At 38.6% G+C, this 24,276-nt stretch overlaps 1 protein-coding gene across 1 annotated transcript in view; it reads left to right on the forward strand.

Moving 5' to 3' along the window:
• LOC103923928 (protein unc-79 homolog) overlaps positions 1-24,276 on the forward strand; it is a 113,706-nt gene that overhangs the window by 39,700 nt on the left and 49,730 nt on the right. The window contains exons 25-32 of the mRNA XM_009332368.1: positions 3,242-3,424; positions 4,305-4,467; positions 9,001-10,215; positions 12,561-12,668; positions 16,316-16,432; positions 18,384-18,467; positions 20,832-20,934; positions 22,718-22,858. Of these exons, the coding sequence (XP_009330643.1) occupies positions 3,242-3,424; positions 4,305-4,467; positions 9,001-10,215; positions 12,561-12,668; positions 16,316-16,432; positions 18,384-18,467; positions 20,832-20,934; positions 22,718-22,858 (2,114 nt within the window). The remainder of the gene's footprint in view (positions 1-3,241; positions 3,425-4,304; positions 4,468-9,000; positions 10,216-12,560; positions 12,669-16,315; positions 16,433-18,383; positions 18,468-20,831; positions 20,935-22,717; positions 22,859-24,276) is intronic.

The following is a 24,276-nucleotide window of genomic DNA, read 5'->3' on the forward strand; positions in this document are numbered from 1 at the left end:
GTGTCATTTCCTCCTTTCCCATTCAGGAAGACCTGGGACCCATGTGTTCTTGCTTGTTTCCCTGCATGAATGGTCTGTAAACTCTTTGACATTCTTCACTTTGCAGGAGACTCATTCTCCTTCTTCCTTAGAGTGCACCAGGACTTTCTGTTCTCCCTTTCCTAGGGAGTGGTGCCACCATAGTGAACTTCTGCCTATATTGCTATGATAAATGACTGAGCACATCCTTGCCTTGTGCTTTCTTTCTCCATCTTGTAAGAAGGACCGCAATTTCCTACCTCACAAGGCTCTTCTAAGTCTCAATTAATTCTTACTGATAGAGCAGTTGGTGATGCTAGGCTGAAAAACATTTCACACTGGCAGTGTTCTTATTATTTGCAATGAAGCATCATCATCACTTCCACACTTTTTCCTTATCACAGTCTCTCATAAAGGATTACCTTAGGGGAGAGAGAGGGCTGTGATTTCAGATCTCCCCCTGCCCCAGCTCTTAAAATGCCCACTGTAACCTTCAAACATTGCTCAAAGCTATCCTGGCTTCTTCTGTATCTGCAATTCTTATCAGGACTTTCTGGTTCGTACATTGGAATCAGTGATTTTTCGAAGTCAGTTGTAATGTAGATACTTGGATAAACTTTCACAGTCATGGACACGTCCGGTATCCACATTTCAGCAGGCAAAATAGAAGGTGTTAACGCAAACTGGGTAGCTGCAAATACATCCTGATCCATTGTCTCGGAGCACCATTTCTATGTGTTATAAATCATCTTTCACTTGTACAGTTTTAAGCTAAAGCATATAAAAGGAGATTCGGCCCGTTACTGTTGTATCGAGAGTCTGGAAGTGGCAGTTTAGATCACAGGGCAGTATCTTCCACATTTTTTTACATGTTTTCCAAGTTTGGATTCCCAAACTTCAGTGATCATCTGATTTTCAGAAGTACTGCTTACTGCAATGCTAAATATCATCCCCTGCCTTTCCTTTTCTGCCTTTAAAATGTCTCAGGATAGCCGAATTCACCATTTCTGTTTGAAAAGCTTCATAGTTGAATCCTGGTTCCTCTGACGTCAAATGGAGTTTGAGACCTTCAGTAGGCCAGGATTTTTCCTCCATGTAGCACACGTCAAAACTTTGATTTATATTTTGGGGAGATTTTTTTTCTTAGCGGTAGGGCTGCTTTGTGTTGGGAATCTCCTTTGCTGCAAGAGAAATGCTATTTGCAATCCGAAGATGTGTTTACAGAGTGAAAACTCAGTGTGGAGCCCTTAAGAGATCTATTTCAGTTACACTTCCTCCCCTAGTCATAAATATTTGCTTTCCCCAGTCAGCTCCACAAAGGTTGGGATTGGCCTGACTTGCTGGTTTGTTGGTTTTGATTCCAAGCTTGATTGGAATGGTCAGTTCAAGAAAAAAAAAACAACCAAATGTCTCAGTGTTTTACATCATAAAATCTGAGTATTTGGAATTCTTGAAAGCATAAAATGCCTTTTTGTCTCCCTAGCAGCAGAAGTGGGCAAGTTGTGGTGTTTGCAGTCAGTGCGGTATTACCTCGCATGGTGGCAATGTTGTACAAGCCTGTCGGAGTCAGGAAGCCAGCAGTGCCAGGCTCTGCTCAGCATCCCAGGCTGAGCTCTGCCTAACATTTGCAGCATCATTTATTCCAGATCTTCCTGTGACAACTTAAAAAATGGGTCTGCTCAGCTTAAGACATGTGTGCATTACAGTATGTGCTGTATTAAGGCAGGGCTCTGTCTTCCTTGTATAGATGAGTTTTTCCTAACCATGCTATATAACTGTATCTCACCCTGAGGGGACAAGGCATTGCAAGGGTAGGACCATATTTGGTGATTATGTATCATCTGTTTGACAGGCTAGCCCTACATGGATAGGCATGGGATTCATCTGTTTAGCTCTATGCATGCAGCACAAAAATTTGAGGCAGCTGCACATCGAACTAAAGAATTTTACAGGGAAAAACCTCTAGTCAGCTTGTTCAGGAGAGAACTTAAGAGATGAGTTCTGTGTTTGTAAATTAGGCTCACCCCCTTGTTCTGATAAAAACAAAAGCAAAAAACCAAATACAGACCTGAAGGAAATGGATGATGTGGATGAAGGTGATGTTTGTGTCTGTTTAGATGTACAGGGCTCATGATAGAGCACTAAGTCCACTGAACCTGCAGGGACGTGTTAAGATCTTGGGGGATGTGCTGGAGTTTGCCTGGCCTGCTGTTACACCTTCCTGGGTGTCAACCAGTATAGGTCAGCATCAGAGACAAGGGCTTTGTGGATCCTTGTTATGATCTAGTTTAACTGCTGATTTCAGGACATGAGCTATTTTTATTTGAAGCCATATGTTGCAATTCTGATGAGAAGTTAATGAAAAATAGCAATGCAGTTTCAATCGAAAACACAGTTGTGTCAGGGCAGTGAGAATATATGCCCACGCTGCACCTAACCATCAGGATTCAAACCTCTAGGATAGGCACCAAATAGCAGATGCTCTTCAAAGGTCATGATGGAGGCAAGACTTATGACTAGCAGTAATAACAGCGACCTGTCTACAGCAACACCACCACTTAAAATTGATGAGCATTTTATTTAGAGCAAGATACTCTTCATTAGCTTTATTCTTGGATCCTTTAGGATTTGCACGCTTAGACTTTCTGCATAACATCGCAGACACCGTCTTACCTTTGGTATAGTGAAGAGTAGAATTCTTGTCTCATTACCCGATTCCAGAACATCAGGCTTAAAAAAACCCAACAGCTAATGTTGCAAGCCTGATGAGAAAATAATGAAAACTGGCAATGCAGTGTTAATACAAGAAGCCCAAATAAATAACCAAAATACACAACCCCCCCTCCCAAAACCCACAATTGCATCGTATCTGTTAAACAAGGGATATACCTAATATGGTTTTGTCTGTTGAAGCATGACCAACTTCTACTATAATACAAGGCTATCCCAGCTTAATATATTTTATGAACTTGCCAACGTATGTTAAAATTTAGACTGTGCAGGATGAAGGGATTTCAGAACACGTCTTCTTTTGTTTCATTTTACCTGTCTAGCTAAAATGAGAACCTGGCAAGCTGGCAGAAAGTTTCTGATAGTGAGACTTCCTTAAAAATGTCTGTTTCTCTTCACTTAACTAATACAGTTGAGGTATTAGTTGCTTTGATTTTCAACATCAGTGGATTTGATTTTGGTGAGCTAACTCCTGTGCTGATACTCTTTTCAGGTGATGGACTATAACATCAACCTGGGAAAACACCTTCTTCCCTTGGTGGTGCAGGTGTTGAAATATTGCACTTGTCCTCAGCTAAGGCATTACTTTCAGCAGCCTCCTCGCTGCTCCCTCTGGTCCCTCAAACCTCACATTCGGCAGATGTGGTTGAAGGCTTTGCTTGTCATTCTCTATAAGGTGAGTGGTCTTTGCTTGTCATTCTCTATAAGGTGAGTGGTCTTAAAAAGACACTGTCCACCTTAAAATTTACACTTCAATTTGAAATATATTACAGGGGACACCTAACTGTACTGCTAGTGAAAGGAACTGTAAAGAACACTTTTCTTTGATTTGCTTACTCACTGTATTTAATTTCAATGATGTCTGAAGTATTTAGGCTTTCATCTGTGCTGCTGACCTGTTACTTCTGCTGTCTACATTGTCTTTCACATGGTTACCTGAGAAAGAAAAATACGGATTTGAGAATAGGAAAATGCTATATCAAGTTCCAATGAATAGCATTTCGAGTAACTTAGAAATAGTTTTAAAAAAATTGAGTAACTTTAAATGGAGGGTGGTCAGCTTAACAGCTTGTATTCTTCAGTTAAGTGGTGCTTTTTAGGAAGTGTTAAAATGTAATGTTTTTTATGCACTAAAATGGAGCTGTGAATACTTTTGATATGCTTAATAAATTTCTAGCAGGTGTATAGGACATACAAGGAAGCGGAGACACTAGAAATGAATGATAACATGCTGATTGAAATCAAGTATTTGGAGAACAGTTCTGATGAGAGACCTTTTGCGTTATTATTAATAGTTGGCTTTGTCATGAAAGTCAAGAAAACAATATATTAGATCTTACTAATAGGGATTTTTTTTAATTTTTTTAAAAATAATTCTGTGTACAAAGCTGAAAACAGTCCTGCTTCTCATGGTGTATTTAGAAATGTATGATCAAAGGAAGGCAAAGGGCATCCAGCTGGCAATATTCTTGTCATTTTTCTATTTTACTGCCTAAATGTTTATCCAAGGAGAAAAGTTAGTTTTTAAGCGGAAGTTTTTCTCTTTCACTGAACAGTACCCCTACAGAGACTGTGAAATCAGCAAGATTGTACTTCACCTAATCCACATCACAGTCAATACCCTCAACGCTCAATATCACAGCTGCAAGCCCCATGCAACTGCTGGTCCTTTGTATAGTGACAACAGTAACATAAGCCGATACAGTGAAAAGGAAAAAGGTACTTTTAACAGTCTTGTTTATATGATAGTTATTGATTTAATTCATTAAGTCTTACAGATGTTGTAGAAACGGGTAAATATGGTCTGAATTTTAGAACACAATACTCAGAATTAAGTCCAAGGTGTGACTTATCTGACCAGCTATAGTCATCTACAGTAAAAGAAATCCACAATTTCTCTGTAGGCTAAGCATAGCACAGCAGTCTAACTTCTCTTGGAGGGAGTGTACCTTAGACTTAGTAGTTCAGTCACCATGCCTGGATAGTCCTTGGCCTTTCTATGATGATATTAACTGATCATGCCCACTCACAAGGTGTGCAACCAGCCTGACACCGCATTCTGATTATACTTTGTAATAATGTGGCATAGTAGCAAATATTTGTTGAAAAGAGAAAATGATGAATTCAGTCTATAGTTTGCTTTTCTCTGTAAAAGGAGCTGAAGTTGACTAGCTGACATGCAGGCGCATATGATGTAGACATCTAAAGGCGGAAGAGAATGGTTCAACCGTTACAGTCTGCGTCCGGTTGTTAACTCGTATGTGCTTGCTAGCTGTAACAGAGGTACTGTGATGGTGTGAACTGGTGTAAGGTTGGGGCTTGAAATAACATGGTGTCACTGCGTGTAGTTCCTTACAATTGTGAAGTTTATTACATGATAAGTATTTATGATCAAAGTTTAACAGGTTCTTTTGACGTTAATCTGTAGCTGCCTTTCAGCTATTTTGCCTTTTAGCTGCTTATTTGCTATTTACATCCTCCTTCTCAGTCTTCCTAGTGTGCAGCAAACTCTTCTGAAGAAGAAGAATATAAGAAGCACTCTTTTTATGCATGTCAGTACCTTTTCCTCTTTTGCTGCTTGTTGCTCATAAAAAGATATCCAGCAGAACCAGGACACAAAATTTTGTTTACCTGAGCACCCTATTACTCAGCTCTAGCAAATTAAAGCAACCTTAAAATGGATGTAAATGATGTATTGCATATTCTTACTCATTTGGATGTTTTGTGTTGCTAGCGGAGGGCTAAGAGGGTTCAAATAACTGTGGACTTACTATGAATTTGTCTTTGTTTTGAGCTGAGTTAATGACTTAATTCATAATGACTTAAGAATGCTGAGGGTAGTAGTAATACATTTATAAAATGCATTCAGTTTCTGGATTGATTCTGAGATGTTTCTAAGACAAAGCGAGGTGCCTAAGTACCCAGCTTGCTGTTCACAGTAAGTGCCAAATTAGGTTTAGAAAACTCGGTGTTCCAATCCCGTGTCCAACATTGATTCCCTGGGTGGCCTTGTGTCTCACTTCATCATTGTTGCCCTATGTTTAAAGTAAGGAGAATAATATTTACTTGCTTTCCAGAGCTGTTGTGAAGGGCTTTGGGCTGCTCAGAGGTAAAGGACCATAAATAGGCAAATTTTACTCTGTAAATGCTGACTTAATCATAGGGCTGATTCTCCTCCTTTGCTGAAGTGCTGCAGAAAAAAAGAGGGCATAGGAAAGTTCTCTTCCACCTGCAAGAAGCAGCCAGTATAATTCTGTAAGGACTTGGAAAGTTGAAGCCTTTCCCACTGTTTCTAAGGAGGCTTGTTTAGTCTTTGGTCAGGTAGTGTGTGTGCTGCTGTCATCAAAGGTGGTGTTTAGATGATCAACAGATGAGGATTTCATTGTCAGGCAGCAAGAATCCCTATGCTAAAGATGGATTTTCCCAGTATTGAAACTTTTTCCTAATTTTTCTGCCAAGCTTTGTTGTGGGGATCATGGAATGTGTACAGACTGTTGTGGGGCTGATGATAAGTCTTGTGAGAAGAAGCATTTGTTGCCAAGGGGAAGAAGTAGTTAGACACATAGGACGTGATGTTAAAAGTGATCTCCTAACTTACTAAACCCAGTCCCTGTAGAAATTCTTACTATCAACTTTGATTTTTCTGGATTCTTCATATCAATTAGGTGTCTTATCCCTGATGCTTTTAGGTGGCAGTTCCATAGCTTCACATGTAGTAGAAACTTTCCTCCAATTTCAAAGCTGAAGATATTAATGTCCAGTTTAAGTCTTCAGTTTTTGGCCATTCTAACTCTTTGGCTTACTTGCCTTTTCATTCCTAGACACCAAAAGCATTTCCTCTCCATGTTTGCTTACTAAAATAAACAAGGCAAACCTTTTTGTTTCTTCTCTTGAGTGCTCTGTTTTCTGTATTGTCCCAGTAGTGTTTCTTACTTCCTTGGAAATTAATCACTAGACACGATAGATATGGATTTTTCCTTTTTTAATTTCTTTTTTTATAGCCATTTCATACAGGTAATGTGGTTATTTTTTGATAGGTAAATAGATTTGGATCTTTCTTACTCTCTGCCATTTTCAACCAGCAGGTCTCAAATTAGAGCATGATGTTTTACTACTTAGGTCAATAATTTCATAATTCATACTGTTAGGTCTTACTCTATTACTATTACCAGCTTCCCAAGATTATCCATTTCCTTTTTCACTTTCCTATTTTGCTGGTTTATTAGTGACCTTGCAGTTCTTGTACTAATTTTGATCTTCTTCAATTTTCAGTTTCTCACTGAGCACTATAGAAGTTATTTACTCAAGTCAGTATCCAGATATATTCTATTTCTTCCATCTAAAGAATCTGTATTATTATTAATAGGAAAGATCAGCTTAGAATGGTGAAAGCTTTGATATACTTTTGTTGCATTGTAACCCATTTTTCATTTATCTCTCTCCTTTCTTACCTTAATTCAAGATGTAACAAGAATGGCAAAGTTATACCTGGGATAGAAATTTTCTTGCAAACTTCAGATGATTCTTCATTTTCCAATTCAAATTTAATTGAAACTAGCTGAGTTTTTGTTACACAGACAGCTTTTCATTCAAGGAATTGCACTCTCTTAAGAGTAATAAAGTTTTTTCTTTCTCCAGCAGAGGAAGACAGTGTTTTTGATGAATCTGATATTCATGATACACCAACTGGACCTTGCAATAAAGAATCTCAAACTTTCTTTGCAAGACTGAAAAGAATTGGTGGCAGCAAAATGGTGAAATATCAACCAGTTGAGATGAATGCTCAGAGAAGTATGAATTGTTTTGTTGGTATAAACTCATGCAGAAATACAATTTCCTACTCTTAGTTTCAAGCTACCACCTTTCTTTGTAGAGCTGGTTGCACTGCCTTATTTGAATACAAGGACTCTCTCTGGCTTTTGAGAGCAGGTACTCCTCATTTCCCTGAATGAACTCTCTTACAGGAGTCTCGAAGTAGGCACTCCAAAATAAAAATATGTAAAATCAGCAATTGTTTTCTGAAAATTTAAGCTCTTCTGAATGTAAAAATGTTTAAGAGGATTTGTTGCAATTTTCTTCCACCATTGGGCTGAAGATTTTTACTCAAATTTATTGTTTCGCAGAAACTGATTTTTTTTAATGAGGTGGGACTCTAGGGTAAGCCAATTTGTTGTTGCTGCTGCAAATATTATGGTATTCCATTGGTAAAAAGGGACATTTCGTGGTTTCAGAAAATAGGAAGGATTTTCGTTTCAAATTTAGGTTTCTGAAATGAATACCCTAAAAAAAATTGAAGAGATTTCCATCACCACCCATCTGCCTTTTTTTCTTTCAGTTGTTTGCACGGGGGGGAGTTATTCTGACTGGAGCAAACATCTACTTTAACTTTTCTCACTGCTTTTTTGCATGGTGATTCATATGTGGAACATTTTGAAATATGGGGATAATAATGATCAGGAATATTCTGGTTTATGTGAAAATATCTTTCATAATAACAACAGTGATAACCTTTTAAAATGTTCTCAATGAATGTGTTCACATAGTAAAATACCAATGCAGTGGTACTACCAGCAAGTATAACTGTGCTCACTTTACTCCTCCCTAGGATGGGGAGGTATGACTGTGGTGTGATAGTTGCTAGACTCTGCTGGGGTCTAGGATCACTGGGGGAAAAATTCTCTGAATACCTCTCTGATCTCAGGCTTGTGCTGCCCCATCCTCACTGCTGTTGCTACCCTTGCTTCTTGAATTAGAAGCATCCATTTTAAGCCCACTTTGGTGCAGTAAATAACATGTAGATCTGCTCTAATATACACTCATGTCCAAATGGTGTCCACAATTCTGTAGTCCAAATTTATTTTGAAACCTCTTCAGAGTGGTCTGTGTAGCTCATTTCTTCTTTCATCTCTCATGCCTAATGTAGCCATCCCAAGTGTCTGTAGAAATTACTTGCCTTTGCTATATTCTATTCAGTGCATAAGGTTAAACAGTCTATCTTCAGGGTACATCTGTCCAGGATAAGTAGAATTTGGATAGAACTTAGATAATTCCTGTTATCCAAATAGTAGGGTTTTTTGTTGTTCATTGTAAAAATCTGTAATGTGGCTTTGAGGTTAAAACAAAATTTAGACCATTTTGACTAATACTGGGTTTGTATTTGAAATGCCAGTCATTGTTGAATTGTGAGATAAAGATGAAGATATGCCAGAAGTCTCCAGCTGAGGTAGTATTAGCTCTTTCTGTTTTAATCAGGTGAAATAGAGCTGGCTGAATATAGAGAGACGGGGGCCTTACAAGACAGTATTCTACGCTGTGTGAGAGAAGAAAGCATTCAGAAAAAAAAACTGCGCTCTCTAAAACAAAAATCTCTTGATATAGGGAATGCAGACTCCCTGTTGTTTTCATTAGATGAACATCGCAGGAAGTCCTGCATAGACCGGTGTGACTTAGAAAAACCACCTGTCCCTGCTGCTTACGCCATACACAGGCAGAGTGATTATGGACGATCTCGGCAGAATTCTTCTACTAAAGCTGAAAATATAGAAACACAAGAAAATCTTCCTCGTACGGAGAGTTTCCAGGAAACAAGACGACCTGTCATACCAGAAGTTAGGTTAAACTGCATGGAAACCTATGAAGTGAAAGTGGACTCTCCAGTTAAACCTGCTGGTCCCAAGGAGGATTTAGATCTGATAGATTTGTCCTCTGACTCAACATCAGGTCCTGAAAAGCATTCAGTACTCTCCACTTCAGACAGTGACTCTTTAGTCTTTGAACCACTTCCTCCCCTTAGAATAGTGGAGAGTGATGAAGAAGAAGAAACAACAAACCAGCTGAATGATGAGGTCTCTGGCAAAACTGCTGCATCGTCTCCCTCAACTCCTGTCAATGTCTCTGCACTCAGTCTCAGCACAACTCCTCTGGTCCAGTTCAGCATTGAAGATTGCTCCAAAGACTTTAGTTCTAAGGATACAAGCAACAATGGAATAGAGGAGATCCTTTCCACTTCTTCGAAAGATCAAAAGGACTCTTCAGAGACAGTTAAGCCAGAAGAACTTCAGGATATGTCCTGTGGGAACCCACTAACACTGAAACAGAAAAGGGACCTGCTGCAGAAGTCATTTGCCCTTCCAGAAATGTCCCTTGATGATAACTCTGAGCTCAGTGTGGAGGAAATTAGACCTAGTGGAACAATTCCAAGCCCAAATGTAAAAACAGTCCTTATTAAAGTCCCCGAAGATTCCGAAAACCAAACAGAAAGTAGTAAACTTGATACCAACACAGAGTCTGACACTGAACAAAACATGGAGCAGAAACAAGTAGAGGAGACGGAGGAGTCAGAATTTAAGATTCAGATTGTTCCTCGCCAGAGGAAGCAGAGGAAGATTGCTGTGAGTGCTATTCAGAGAGAATACCTGGACATTTCCTTTAACATCCTTGACAAGCTGGGAGAGCAGAAGGAGGCAGGTGAGCTCAATCACTGACTCAATCAAAAGGCTTATTACTGCATGAAGGTTTTAGTAACAGACCAGTGTAGGGAGAGATGTGTGTATGTATAGGGAACAATGTGTATATATAGCATCTGATGTCTGAGCTAGCTGAATGCTTTCAGGTGTTTGTTTCTCACAAGGAGTGTACTAACCATACAGGTATCATACATGTATGAAGGCCCATTTGAAAAGGAAGTGGAGCTCAGTGACAAAAATACTGGTTCTGATATCCAAGTTAGGGAATGAAACTCCATGGCCTCTTGATGTGGGGAGTCAGAAAAATTGCCATATTTCTGTGCCTTTTATCCTGCTAATCTAGTCCATGCTACACTGATTCTCTTTTGTGTGTAGTGATTTTTGGCCTTTATTTCTTCTGCAAGCATAAGGCAGTGGAAAGCAGGCTGGATCACAAAGTGTAAAGCTGAGCAGACTTCAGAACTAAGAGCGCTTGGAATTAACAACAGTTTGCATTTAGGATCAGACATACACACATATTTTGTTTTTATACACTAGAAACTTTTTGTAGCCTTCTTTGTATTGGGTATCTACAAAGTTTACATGGCTTGTGTTTGTTAAAGATTTAAAGTTCAAGCATGGGGAAAGCCATACGGTATTTCTGTGTATCCCAAGTTTTTTCAGGTCCTTCCAATACAGGGTTTTGTTACTAAGTTTTTCAGGTGGAGAGAAAGTGTGTTTTAGCTGTTCCTCAGTTTCCAATTGGATGTGTCAAACGGTTTTAAAAACTATATGCTGCTGCCTCTTTACTTCTGTGGCTGGTTTTTTGGGGTTTTTTTTAGGATTTTTCAGTTATTAAACTTTTACCAATCTTTTTTTAACGTATTAATTAAAAAAGGAAAGAATCCTTCAGGTCTCAGTTCTTTGTTGCCAGTGAAATGAGGGGGAATATTTATGCATTCCTGACCTCACATCTTCTTTCTTAATTGCTTCAGAGAGAACCATAGTATAATTTCCTATTACAATATTCCACTTTTACAAGGAGAAATCATCCAGTGTGATCATAGTTATGCTGTTCCCTTTATGTTTCAGGCCTATCGTCCCATTTATGGTTCCAGTAAGCTGAAGAACCGCTGGAGCTTTGTAAAAACAAGAGAGAGCGGAGTGCTTTTAAACTTTTCATATAGGTTCTTAGAGAAGAATGGTTATGAAAGAATTGTGCAATTAGAGTCAAATGCTTTTTTGACCATTAGTAAGGGTCAATTTTCATGCAGTAACTATTATCCTTGAAACTGCTTGGAATGGCTGTCCCAGTTCTGAACCACCATGTGGAACCTAGGATTATAGCATATATGATGGTCATTTGGCTGCATTCATTTAAGTATGTCATCCAAGGAAGGCATAAAACATTCACAATGACTCATTAAGTGCTCACTTACATTACAGGTTGATACAGGCAATTTAGAAAACTAGGTAATTTAGTGACTTGGGTAGTTTAATGTATCTCATGTTCTGTTTTGCTTTGTTTAGCCTTATTGATTAGTTTATTTGAGAACATGTGTTGTAATTCATTCAAGTAGGTTTAATATCGCCATCATAATGGGCTGATTATAATTTCAAGGTCTTATTCAAGTTTTGTCAGCCTATTATACTTCCATATGTTTTAGAAGGGCTTCTGATATAACTGATCTCTGAATTAAATATCCAAATCGGTTGTTTCTTCAAGTGCACGATGCTGGGCTACAGAGTTTCTTGCCTGAGACTTTTTACACCACAGATACATGTTCATTTTTATAGGATATGCTGAAACCAGCCATCAACACTTGAAAATTTCTTTGCTTTATTCTTCCCATATTGATGGTATCATTTATCATAAGATAAAAACATTAGTTTTAATGGCTTATTAATGATAGAATCTTAAACTCTTTGAATCTTTAGGATCAACTGCTAGATCAGCAGTCTTCTGAATGAAAACTGATAACATGTTGGAGATAAGGCTTTTAAAAGATGCTAAGCTGTCACTTAAACTAGCTTTACATCAGTGGTACCGCTCTTATTGCTATGTTGGTGGTTCTGATAATCACTCTGTGAGTGGGATCAAAATCAAATTCTATGTGCATTTATTAGTTCTGAGCTCTAAAGAGCCTAGGTAGAAATCTCCTTTAAAAAGTGATTTTAAGCAGTAGATCCCTGTGCCTCTATAAAAATTCTTACAACACACAAACTGAATCCTTTTAAAACTGCTGGGAATGCCAGACGGTGAATGGATGACTGAAAAGATGTGAAAAAGGCATCCAGGGAGAAGGCGGATGGAAAATATTTATTGATTCTAAATACTGAGAGTTTAAGCACAATTTTCATGTGCAGATCCTGCTGCCAAAGGACTTTCAACACTGGAAATGCCAAGAGAGTCATCATCTGCACCGACTCTTGAAGCAGGTGTCCCGGAGACAAGTAGTCACTCTTCCATATCAAGTAAGCTTACCTCTGGTTTGAGGATTAAATCTAAGTTGCTGTATTTGTGAATCAGATGCATGTCATGTATGGTAAATGCCTTCCCCTGAGTTTCATTGGATCTTGGAAGTACAGCTGTGTCGGATATCATTAGAACTGTTAAATCTCTGATGATCAGCAGGATTTTAGCAGTTAGTGGCTGCAAGATTTTCTGTTGTGACATGGCAAATTTGACAAATGTGGTTTTCTTGAATTAGAGTAGGTAGCAGCTAAAAGCAATATTTCACTAAAGCTGAATGTTTATTTTGCAGTGAGAGAAAGCGTTATCAACTGTCAGTGCACAGAAGCAGAGGATGAGAGCTCCACAGACAGGGCTGTTACTATGGTCTTCAGTACATTTCTTGCTGTACCTTAGGAAAAAAATCTCTTGCAATTTTTGTAAAATGCCTTGAAATGCCGCTTCCTCAGCTGCTCGCTGAAATGCAGTAACTATTTAGCTGAGACTCCCATACCCATTTCAGTGGAAAGTGAACTGGGTTGGTTTAAGTAGACATTGACACATGGCTTAACAGAGCAGATGTAGATAACATTGGAAGGTGGAAGCATCTTAAAACACTAACAAAATTCAGAATGGTGTGCCCATCTAGGTAATGTTAAGTAACACATCTGAAGGTTGATGGGGCAGGACTCTGACTAGTACAAAAGGGAGGGGAAATGATTACCTGCTTTGATACCAGTGAGCTGCTAGATCAGCTCAACTGTCTTGCTGAACTGCAATTTCAGATTGCTGTAGAAAAGTTAAATTTTAATTTCTGAAATTCAGCATCTGCTGATTTGACTGGAAGGGGTGTCTGGCCTGTTAAAGGAAGGTGTTATTTTAGACATGCTAGATGAGTGCTCCAAATTAGAGGTTTCCTCTCCAGTTTTACCACAGGCGTCTCGTGTCATGTGCATCTCATAGCCAGAGTACATTCATTGGCCACCTAAATGATACAGGTGTCACTTACTAAAGCAGCTAAAGAGGTGCCAGTTAAGACCTATGCCTGTCTGGTTTCACTGAGTGTTAGGTGTTCCTGTAAATTCCAATATATGAAATTGGGAATAGTATCTATATGATACTGAGCCTACATTCCTTTGTAAATATTCCTTTCCTCTTTCTGTGTGCCTCAGTTTCCAACTGCAAAAAGGGACATGGATGCTTCCATTGTGCCTCTTGTCCATTTAGACTGAAATATTTTTGACTTTCTACTATGTGTCTTTACAGTGCTTTGCATAATATGCCCTGATCAGGATTGTGAGCACAAGGCACTCTAACAAAAATAGATAACATTGCTTGTACAGCCAGTGCCTGGCCACAGAAAGCGTACATCATTAACTGTGATAGGAAGATTTTGCCTTTGCACTTCTCTTCTTGAGTAGAGAATTCCACAGCTATGGAGGGATCTGATCAGATCTCTAGCTAACATATGGAAGGCTCACCAGCTACTATATGAAGGTTACTGATCTTATGATTGTTAGGTTTCTTGTAGAAAATCTGATCAAGTAAAACTTCCATCCCTATGCCACTAGTCAGTCATAGGCATGAAAAGTCATGTGCTGGTCCACAGCAATCAGCCTGGCTCCAACACTGTTCAAAGGCTGGCAGCTCTCTGGGTTTTTTGTTTTTTAGATTTTTTTCTTAACTTATCAATATTTGAAATCATGGCTGTCCTTGAGAAATCAGGTAAATAACCTTGGAAACCCCAGCCTGCTCAACAATAGCCTGGTTATGTGAAATATGCATGAAATTTTTTTAATTACAATTGCAAAAGCTGTTAAGAAAATTCAAAGAGATAATTTTCTATATTTTGACAGTCATCTGCACTCCAAGCAATCTTGTCAGTTCGAACGTTAATTGCTGTTCTTTCCTCAGGAAATTCTATGCTTGATAAAGTGATAAAGCATCTATTTAAAATCCTTGCCCTGGAAACGATGGAAATTCTATTTTTCTCCTGATTTGCTGTGAAAGGCAGCTGCAATATAACTTTTAAAAGTGAAACATGGAATGGTCTCTTGGTCTGGTTCAGTTCCAGAAGTTCAGTTATACTAGGACTGCTTTGCAGCAATGCTGGAGAAGTTTGTACTTGGACCAAATACAGAGTTTAAATGCACTCTGATAGATTGAAAAGATATAATGAGGGAAAACTTAAAATACTTCACCTAATAAAATAATTTCAGTGCGCAGATTCCCACTGAAGTTATCATTGTGTTTATTATTACTCAGGGCCTGTATTTGTTTTATTAGGGAGTACTCTGCTTACTCTGAATTTGAAACTCTCAGATAGAAAATGAGTAGAGCAAGTTTAGGAGAAGGCACTCAACCCCTCAGAGCTTTCTGAAAGTTGTAGTTTATCCCTTGTCTGTACTTCTTCATCACAGTTAATAATGTGAAATGCTGGGTTTATTTTCAGAGCTTAGCTGGGTCCTGTTTGAAATTTTAGAACAGAACTACCTGATAATATGTTAATACTCTTTTTAATGATGTTGAATGTAGTTGCAGATGAAAATAATCATTAGGAGAAGATTTTGCTGCTTTGCCCTTGCTTGAAGGCCCTGTTGAGGAAAGCACTTAAACATATACTTAAGGCAACATTTTAAGTTTTCCCACATGGAGATGAGTGTCAGCAGTCTCACATGCCTTGTTCAAGCAGGGCCTTAAAACTCTGTCTTCATACTGTGAACAATGATTTTGGTTTCAGTGGTGGAAATATATTGCTCAGACTCAACTGTCAAAGTGAATGTATTATGATCATTCAATTTGAATTTTGTTATGAATGGAGAAAAAAGTAAGAAAGTCAGGAGTTGTATATGATCTGTTTCTTCCTCCATTTAAGCACTGAGAAAATACATGATCACAAAGTCTTACATTTTAAATCCACAGTTGAGTTGTTTTGTGTGTGTGGGAGCATTATCCAGTGAGACACATCTCTTAAAGCAAACAGTAATATTCATTTAAAGAAGCATTGTAAATAGTCAGATGAGGAAAAATTGAATGCTTGTTGCTTGATAGCTCCATGTAAGAAGAATGGCAGTGAAGTTACAAAAGGGACCCATCTTCAAAGGCATGCTGGCTTCACACTTCAGAATAATGTGCAGGTGGTATGCCTGAGTGGTGGGTACTTAGGAGACCTGTTCAGGTTGCATCACCCATGAGGGGTGCTGGTGGTACACAGTCGGTGAATTTGTCTTCCTACAGTGAGCATGGACAGAGCAGTCCTCCATACTTTGCCAGGAGGAGACCAAGTTTCCTTCCTTGGTACATTGTATGTGAGTGAGATTCAAGTATACATTTATCACCTGTCAGCATGGGAATTTTGGGGTAGCATCTTACACTTCAGATACCAAGTGTTTTGAAGAGCTTTCATGATATTTGGAGACAAAAAGGCACTGACAGTTGACACAGCGGATGAGATCCTGAATCCAAGTCACTTATGACTGATGTCATTGGGGCCAGAATTGTACCCTGTGTAGTTGTGTGAAAAGTGCATATTGACTTGAGCAAGATCCTTAGATCAAGCAGTAATTGTCCTTTCAGTATTTATCTCGTGCTGGCTTGTAAGATCAGGAAAAAAGAGTAGGTTTACATGTTGTCTGAGCCCCTGAAATACTTTTGCATTTCTGACTTGCAGCTCAGTTCAGACAAATGAAAAGAGGCTCTTTGGGAGCTCTGACAATGAACCAGCTAATGAAGAGGCAGCTGGAACACCAGTCTAGTGCTCCCCACAATATCAGCACTTGGGATACTGGTGAGCTGCATTTATTGTTCTTTATTTCTATTTCCTAAACCAATTGCTTTCTGTATCAATCCATTAAAAAAGTGAGTATTTCTATTCTACCATTGCAGATAAGTAATCAATCTCAAGTCTAAAGTGAAACTTCATAGTGAGTACTAGATTCTCCCCTGGTATGAATTGGAATAGTTACATATTTGGGAGGTAGTCCCTCTGGTACAGTGGTGTCCCCGCAATTTTGCATATTACTTGGATTATTTCCTGGCCTCATTGAATGAAATGGAAGTATCACTGTTGATTTCATTAGGTATAGGATTTCATCCCTGGTACATGGAATCATTTATTTGCATGTATGTTTACAATGGTGTTGGTACACCAAGGAGTTGTGCCTTATACTAGCCAGTTTTATTTCTCTTTAGAGAAGTTTCTGCCAGCTCATGCTGAACACCTGAAGTTTCTGTTCACTCACTGACCTGTTTTTTCTCCCTTTAAGGTGAATGCAAAGCAATGAAAACTGAATTAAGCACATAATTTCCTCATTACTCAAGTGGTTTATTTGTTTTTTTTGGTCTAGAAAAGGTTTTCTCTTATGACCAAATTCATAGCAGATGTCACTAAACAATGAATTTATTCTGGTTTATCATAAATGCTAGATATTTTATTGCCCATCTTGAGGTTAGTGACATTAAGGAATCATGCTGCTTAGGAATTTATCAGCAGATCCAGATGCATCCAGAGAAAGGAATGCTTAAAATGTTATATGGGACTTAGCATGCTGAATGAATGTCTCACCACCGGTTCTGGACAGCTGAGGTAAAATTTTTGCTTAATTCAGTCTTCAGCATCAAGTTCCATCAAACTAAATCTTGTAGCTGAAGAATGGCTAAAGGATTATCCTTTCTGCTCCAGTCTGCTGAATAGCATGCTCAGCATGAGATCCTTAAATCATAAAGGTCACAATTAGGCAATGATAACGGGTTGGTTTTTTTCTTTGTCCTATCAGCAGGTAAGTTTGTTTATTGAAGAGACTTAGCTGGTATCACCTAGTTTCTCAGGCAGGGGTTTAGAGATGAAAAAGTTATTGCTTTCACTCTGCAAGAAGTAGTTAGCCTGTATTTAAGAGGAACAAGTCAGTACTCAAAACCACTTAGGAACTCAGTCTTGTTAATCTTGTTCCAAGTCCACTAGCTTTCTCCACAACATCTATGACTTTTTCCCTCCAACATTTATTCCAGCTAAAGGCCTCCAAGCATGGAGATACAAAGTAACATGTTCTTTTCTGGAAAGCTTTGTGTCTCTCAGTCTCTTTTTCAACCACTAGTTTCAAAGTAAAATTGTTATTTGGTTTTTGGTTTTTTTTTTCAGGACAAATGCTCGGTGTGACTATTTCATTTTAATGTCACACCACAATTTTAAGACTCATTATACTCAGGTATAACAATTAAGAAATAGTCTTATCCCACATAAGTATATGATGCATGTTTTTTTTTTTTTACACATTGGTGTAGGTATCATGCCTGTCTCTCATTTCAAACCACTCTTTTCCCAAGCTTACTATCTGTAAAATAAAATAATTTTGTGTCTAGCTTCTGTTAGCACAAACTATACCTGACTTCTAGTCTCTTGGTATTTCTAAACACTGTCTTTCTCTTTTTGTGACTCATATATTCCATATCTTGTTGAATCTTTATGGCTAGCACTTCCTTTGTTGTTTAATGACATTTACTTTTCTAAAATGTCGTCTTTGGTATTAGGTTATCTGTGTCCTTTTTCCTTTGTGGGCTTCTTTCATCTTTCTCTCCCCCTCCCCTCCCCTTTTCTATGCTTAAAAAATTAACTCTTTTCTTTGTTTTTTCAATAGCTGTTTTATTTGTCTTTCTCGTGTTTTAACTGTTTAAGACTTGTGGTGCTGGTGACAGATGCTGGATTCATAGTTTTGGAGACTGAAGTTCTCATTTATTCACAGAGCAGATACAGCATGGAAAGCGGCTGTGCAATGTCCCTGTTTGCCTAAACCCCGACTTGGAGGGAGCACCACTAAGAATCAGAGGTTAGTTCAGTGTCCATTTGACCTGATATCTCTGCTAAGACTGCCAGGAAGGTTTTTTGGTTAGTACCAAATGGTGCTGAATTTTATGTTCCATTCGGCTCTATTAAAGCCCTCAACTGCCCTGCAGAATGTAGGTTACTGAAAAATTATTAGACAAGACATTTCATTCAAGACAGGGACAACTGATAAGAAATACTGGCTTTCTGCTAGTACTTGTTTTGGCTGTCAACCTGGAAATAAAAGACTCTGTATGCAGAATGTGGTTGAATTTGTTTATGAACTCTCCTCCCTCACAGCCAAAATACATCCAGACTTTCTTACAGCCTTGCAATGTGGTAGTGACCTACCTTCTTTGCCTAAATCATGTTTTTTTTTCCTACTGTTTAGTGCACGAGAGAGGACATTTTTATTTTGAGTTGTTAAGTCTTATTTCAACATTGTAACCTGTATTATGACAGCTTTTAGCATTTGTGTGCTGCAGTGGGACTTACATCTAGAGAACATGACAGTGAAACTTCCAAAGTCATGGTAGAGGTATCTTTATTCATCTGTGAGGGGGAAAAAGACTGGCTAGAAATATGTGAAAATCTACTCCTATCCCTTGCATTCTGGATGGTGTCCTACGTTACTGAAGAGTATTCTGGACTTCCTGGAGTGTCTGTTCATATCCAACAAAATCTCAGGAGACAATTATGAAGTACTGAATTTTGTATGTAAAAGAAATATTTCCTTCCATACTTAGTGAAATGATTGTTTAAAACCTGTCTTATTCTTGTGAAACAAGCCCTCATCACTCCACATATTTTGAGTTCAGAAATGGTGGGAGCTTCTTAGATTATTTTGCCCGAGAGCTGATATTAAGTTTGCTTTTTCTGCAGTAACTGGGATTATCTCATCAGAAATTCCATGTGAACTTAGCTTAGGTGGAGAAGCTTCCTCCTGTTCCCATAGTTAAATATTATCAGAACATTAAATCTGAATCTGCAGATTGAAGCAAACAGCAGGAAAGTTGATAATGGATTACTTAATCTGTGGTTGAATTGGCATCAAAAGGGTATTGGTATTCTTCTAAAAATTGGTTTACAAAATGAGCTTTTCATAGATTGGTCTTTAGAATGAGATGCCCTTGGGGACAGCTTATAAAAATAATGATGGTGTCTACCAGCTGAGCTCCCTGGTTTCATTATTGGAGCTGAACTGTATGGGAACAGGAGTAATGCCTTCTCTTATCATGTCAGCTACATGTTGCAACCAAAAGAGGTATTTTTCTTTAAGAATTGAATCTCTCTCTCTGTCTTAGTGACCTGGAGAACAAAACTGCTAACAATATTTAAATCATCATCACAAGGCATCTCAGATGAATGACATAGCTTGTACATCACAATAGCTTTGATCCAAGTTTCTGATGGCTCATGAATGAGTCTGATTATTCTTCTTGAGGTTTTCTTTGCAAGCAGACTAGCTGGAGAGTTGCCTCTTCTGTATGTTTTTTTCTGCAATTGCTGTTGTCTGCTTAATGAAAACAAAGGGGCCAAGGCGGGAAAACCACCATACTGGAGAGATGTTTGACTGTCAGACTACCCTATATTGCTGTAATTCTGGAAAGCAGGACTTGGAGAAGACAAGAGTTTGCATCTTCCATTATACGTAACTTTTCCTAGTAAAACAAGCTTCCATCAGAAATTAGGTGAACAAAAAGTGCCAAAGGCAAAGGGAACCTCATATGTTGGCATGATCACAGTGGCTATGCCCTCAGCTTTGGAGAATAAAGACACTTGTGAAGACTTTAAACAGAAACCATTTCTAATCATCAGTCCTCCAATATTCTCAATGTTTCTCAACTCCTGATGAATTATTTCTTCTAGCTGTCTTTTCCTGATTTCTCTCCTGTGCCTCTGTTAGGGATGGTATGAATAGATTGATGACCTGGTGTTGAGACATATGAACTTATTTCCTTCTTCATGTCACGGAGAATTATGGAAAGGCAATTCCCCAGAAGTGCATGGGAAGACTTCAAATCTTCTGGTGTCCAGCCTCATAGCAACTGTAGAATTATCCTCTCTCCCTAAAAAATGAGTAGATTTCACAATTACATGCACCTTCCTGGAATTTTTGGTCTTTGTTATCTTTTTCCTAAGGATTTTTTTAAGTTTTTTTTTTTTTTAATTGATAGTTCTGGGTAATTGGAACAATCTGGCAGAAGCAAAGAATGTGCTATATATCCTCTTGTCGACACACTTAATTTCTTATTTCTATGCACAGTAAAACCATTATGGCTCTTCTTTAGAAGTCTGCTCTTCAAGCAGTTTGGATTTATGTTTAGTGATTTTCTTTGATTTTTTTTTTCCCCCTAATTGCCTTAAGGTGCCACAAAATCTAGCCTGCTGTCAGCACCCAGTATAGTCAGTATGTTTGTACCTGCACCAGAAGAATTTGCTGATGACCAGCCCACTGTGATGACTGACAAGTAAGTTCTTTTTCTGTTCCTTTGAAAGAACTAGTTGAACTTCAAATCGGTCAAGTAAAGTATAGATATACTTTATGGAAATATAAAGTCCATTCTATCATTTATCTCTATCCTAAGTTTTTTAATTAATTTTTTTACTCCTAGGTAAATGTTTTCTAAACCCTGCCAGCAAGATGTGCTTTTAAGTCAGTAGGACCTGTGTGAGTTTGCACAGGTGAAATGATGACTCGGGCTGTTGCGAGTGCACAGAGGGCAGGGGAAGCACTTTCCATCCTATTGTCAACCAAGGGTTCTTTGTGATTCATCAGAAACTACTTTTGCCTTAGGGAAAAAAAAAAGCTTTTTTAAATTCCTTTGGGTTTCTGTTGAAATAGATTACATGTGATGACACATCAACAGTTACCAACATCGCATTTTTAATGCTGATACTCACTGATCTCGAAAGCTTTTGCAAACCTTAATTGGTTGGTTAAAATGCCTCTAAAGGAAGTGTTAAACATAAGTGTACTCATTTAATGGAGAAGTAAAGCAGTCAGCAAGGAGCCATTCATCAATTTAGTCAAAAACTGGGAAGAGAAACCGTAAGTTCTTGCTTGTGCTTCTGCGCTCAGTCCAGTAGACAGACATGCCAGGATGATCACTGGAGAAAGACAGGGCCATTGTGCAGGCTGTGACTGGAAGTGGACCTTATTGTGTGACGAAGTGAAGCATCCCAAAAGTTAGGCTTATCTTTGGCACTTCCTTTGGCCATTTCACCAAAACTCTAGCACCACCTATTAACGTATAGCCCAGCTGAGCTTGACTTTCATGACTTTGTTGCCATATTTTCTTTCTGTTCAGTAACAAAGGCAAGAAAATTGCCTGTACAATTCCATTAAGTTAAAATATCACAATCTGTTGGAGTCATTAGCAACTGATTGATCAAATTAGGCAGCCTTCCGACTGAGCTGAGATAAGCCAGTTTCCCACATTGGTTTGCCTTTTTTGTAGGTTGTGAAAGCCTGTCTCATCTCTCCTAAATCTGACATCCCCTTTATAATTAGACGTTACGGAGCCCTTTCAGAACTTCAGCAGTTGTCTTTGAGCATTTCAGGAAGGATAAGTGACTCAGCAGCAAATCTGCCCTGGGAAAGGAGACTTCTCTGAAATCTAAGGTTCTGTGCCCCTGAGAGGTCCTTTCATTTCTTTCTTAATAGCTATAACTGCTGTGGGAATCAATCGGATCATTGTTTCCTAATTGTATAATTTGTTATTTATAATTCATTACTGACAGGAAGGACAACGTGAAATTGTTCCATCTCTTTAAGATCATCTGTGAGTGTCATTGTTTGTGTCTATGCTGCTAAACAGAAGAGTGCCAGGGACTTGAGCCCTCGCCTGAGCCCAAGTTGCACGAACTGGCTGGTGTTCACATTGCTGAGGGCTAGTCTTCACTGCTGCAGATTGCTCTTCAGTAGTACAAACTGAAGCAGTCCAATACAGAGTGAGGGAATTAGCTACCAATTACCAATGAAGGTCCCAAAACAAGGCCTGCCCTGTGGCCCTCTCATTTGTCAGTGAAGAAACAGCCAGTGTAGCTAGTGAGAAGCTTCATTAATGTTTGAAAGCCACAGACTGTTACTAATTATAGAAAGATCACAATTACGTTATCTTTCTAAATAACTTTTGAATAGAATGTACTAAATAATAGTACTTTAAAAAGACATAATTATATACATATGTATATATAGTAATACTTCGTTTGAAATTTGTTGATGGCAGTTTTTAAAACTGTTCTTTGCAGGTGCCATGACTGTGGGGCTATTCTTGAAGAATATGATGAAGAAACATTAGGCCTGGCCATAGTTGTGCTCTCAACCTTCATTCACCTTAGTCCAGACTTGGCTGCTCCTCTGCTGTTGGACATCATGCAGTCTGTAGGAAGGTAAATTCAGGACTTTCCTCTCTCCCTTATGATTGAAAGAATTTTGTGCCTGGAATTGGGTTTACATAAACTTCACTATATGAAGTTACATATTTTAGAACTCTTAAGTGAATAACATCTGGTTCTGTCTGCTTCTTTGTTACTCATCATTTTATCAATTTCTTATGTAACTTCTTCCACTGTCACTTCAATTTTGGGCAGCTCTGTTGATGTCCTCCCCTTTTACCCTCCAAAGGGAGGTCCCAGCTCAGGAATCTCCCCAGCTTGTCCCACTGTAAGCAGTGATGTAAAGAATTAATTCAGTTTCTCTGCAGTACCCTTATCTTCCTTGAGTGCCCTGTTTATTACCTGAAAAGCAATCGATGCAGCATACTCTCTGGTGTGCTTCTTGATCCTGTTTTATTTGAAGAAAAATTTACTGTTAGTTTTTATTCCTTCTGCTAGTTGCTCCTTGAATCATTTTTTTGGCCTTGTTTCTTGTTGTTTTACACTGGATTTGTCAGAATTTATGTTCTTTTCTGCTTTCATTTGAGACATGACTTCAGCTGTTTGAAAGAAACCTTCTTTTTTCTAATAACCTCCCTCATCTTTCCTTTCTTCTGCTCACTTGAAGTCTTTCTTAACAAGTGGGGTACCTTGGCCCTGTGCTTCCAATGTAATGTTCTTAAACAACTTCTGTGTTTCTTGTAAAGACTAATTCTCTTGGCTACCCCTTTTTGCTGCTTTGATGGAATTTTTCACTTTTATGTAGTTCCTGCTTTAGAAATTATGCACAAATGTGGTCAGCTTGTCTGAATTTTGTTGCTCCTGGAGGACTATTGACTCCTAGGTATGATAATTCGTTAGCATACCTGAAGTTCTTCAGGCTGTTCAACAATATTTTGTATGCTAATTAAGACTAAGTAAAGAGTTGCATCTCCTTATGAGGGCTTCCTAACCAGCTGCTGCATGAGATTGTCTCTAATAAGGTCTTAAACATTTGGTGTCTATTATTTTTCTCTTGTGACTTTTACCCAATGTGCATGGGATAATTGAAGCACACCATTACTATTGTATTACTTGTTGTTGCTGCCTTGGCCACTTCCACAACTTTCTGCGTAAGAGGTGGGAGGGATACGTTGAGGGTGTTTCAGAATAAATTTCTGAGCAGCACTAGAAGTGCAGAAATGATGCGCAGCTCTGCTTTCCCATGTTCTTTTCAGTGACTGAAGTTAAAATTGGTTGACTGTGACTTCTGCAGGGGCATGGCTCTTCACAACCCTGCCTCTCCACTACCTCCCAATTCCATTTAAACACAGCAGCTATTCAAGTCCTCCATTCCCATTAATTGCAAGGCTGCAGTTCCCTGCTGTCACTGCTAATGAACTCTGATGGAGGCAAAGTTTCTAATATAGACAGATGCTATCCATTCTGTGTGA

Source organism: Pygoscelis adeliae, unplaced genomic scaffold (genome assembly GCF_000699105.1).
Source record: "Pygoscelis adeliae isolate BGI_AS28 unplaced genomic scaffold, ASM69910v1 Scaffold429, whole genome shotgun sequence".
NCBI classification, from domain to species: Eukaryota; Metazoa; Chordata; class Aves; order Sphenisciformes; family Spheniscidae; genus Pygoscelis; species Pygoscelis adeliae.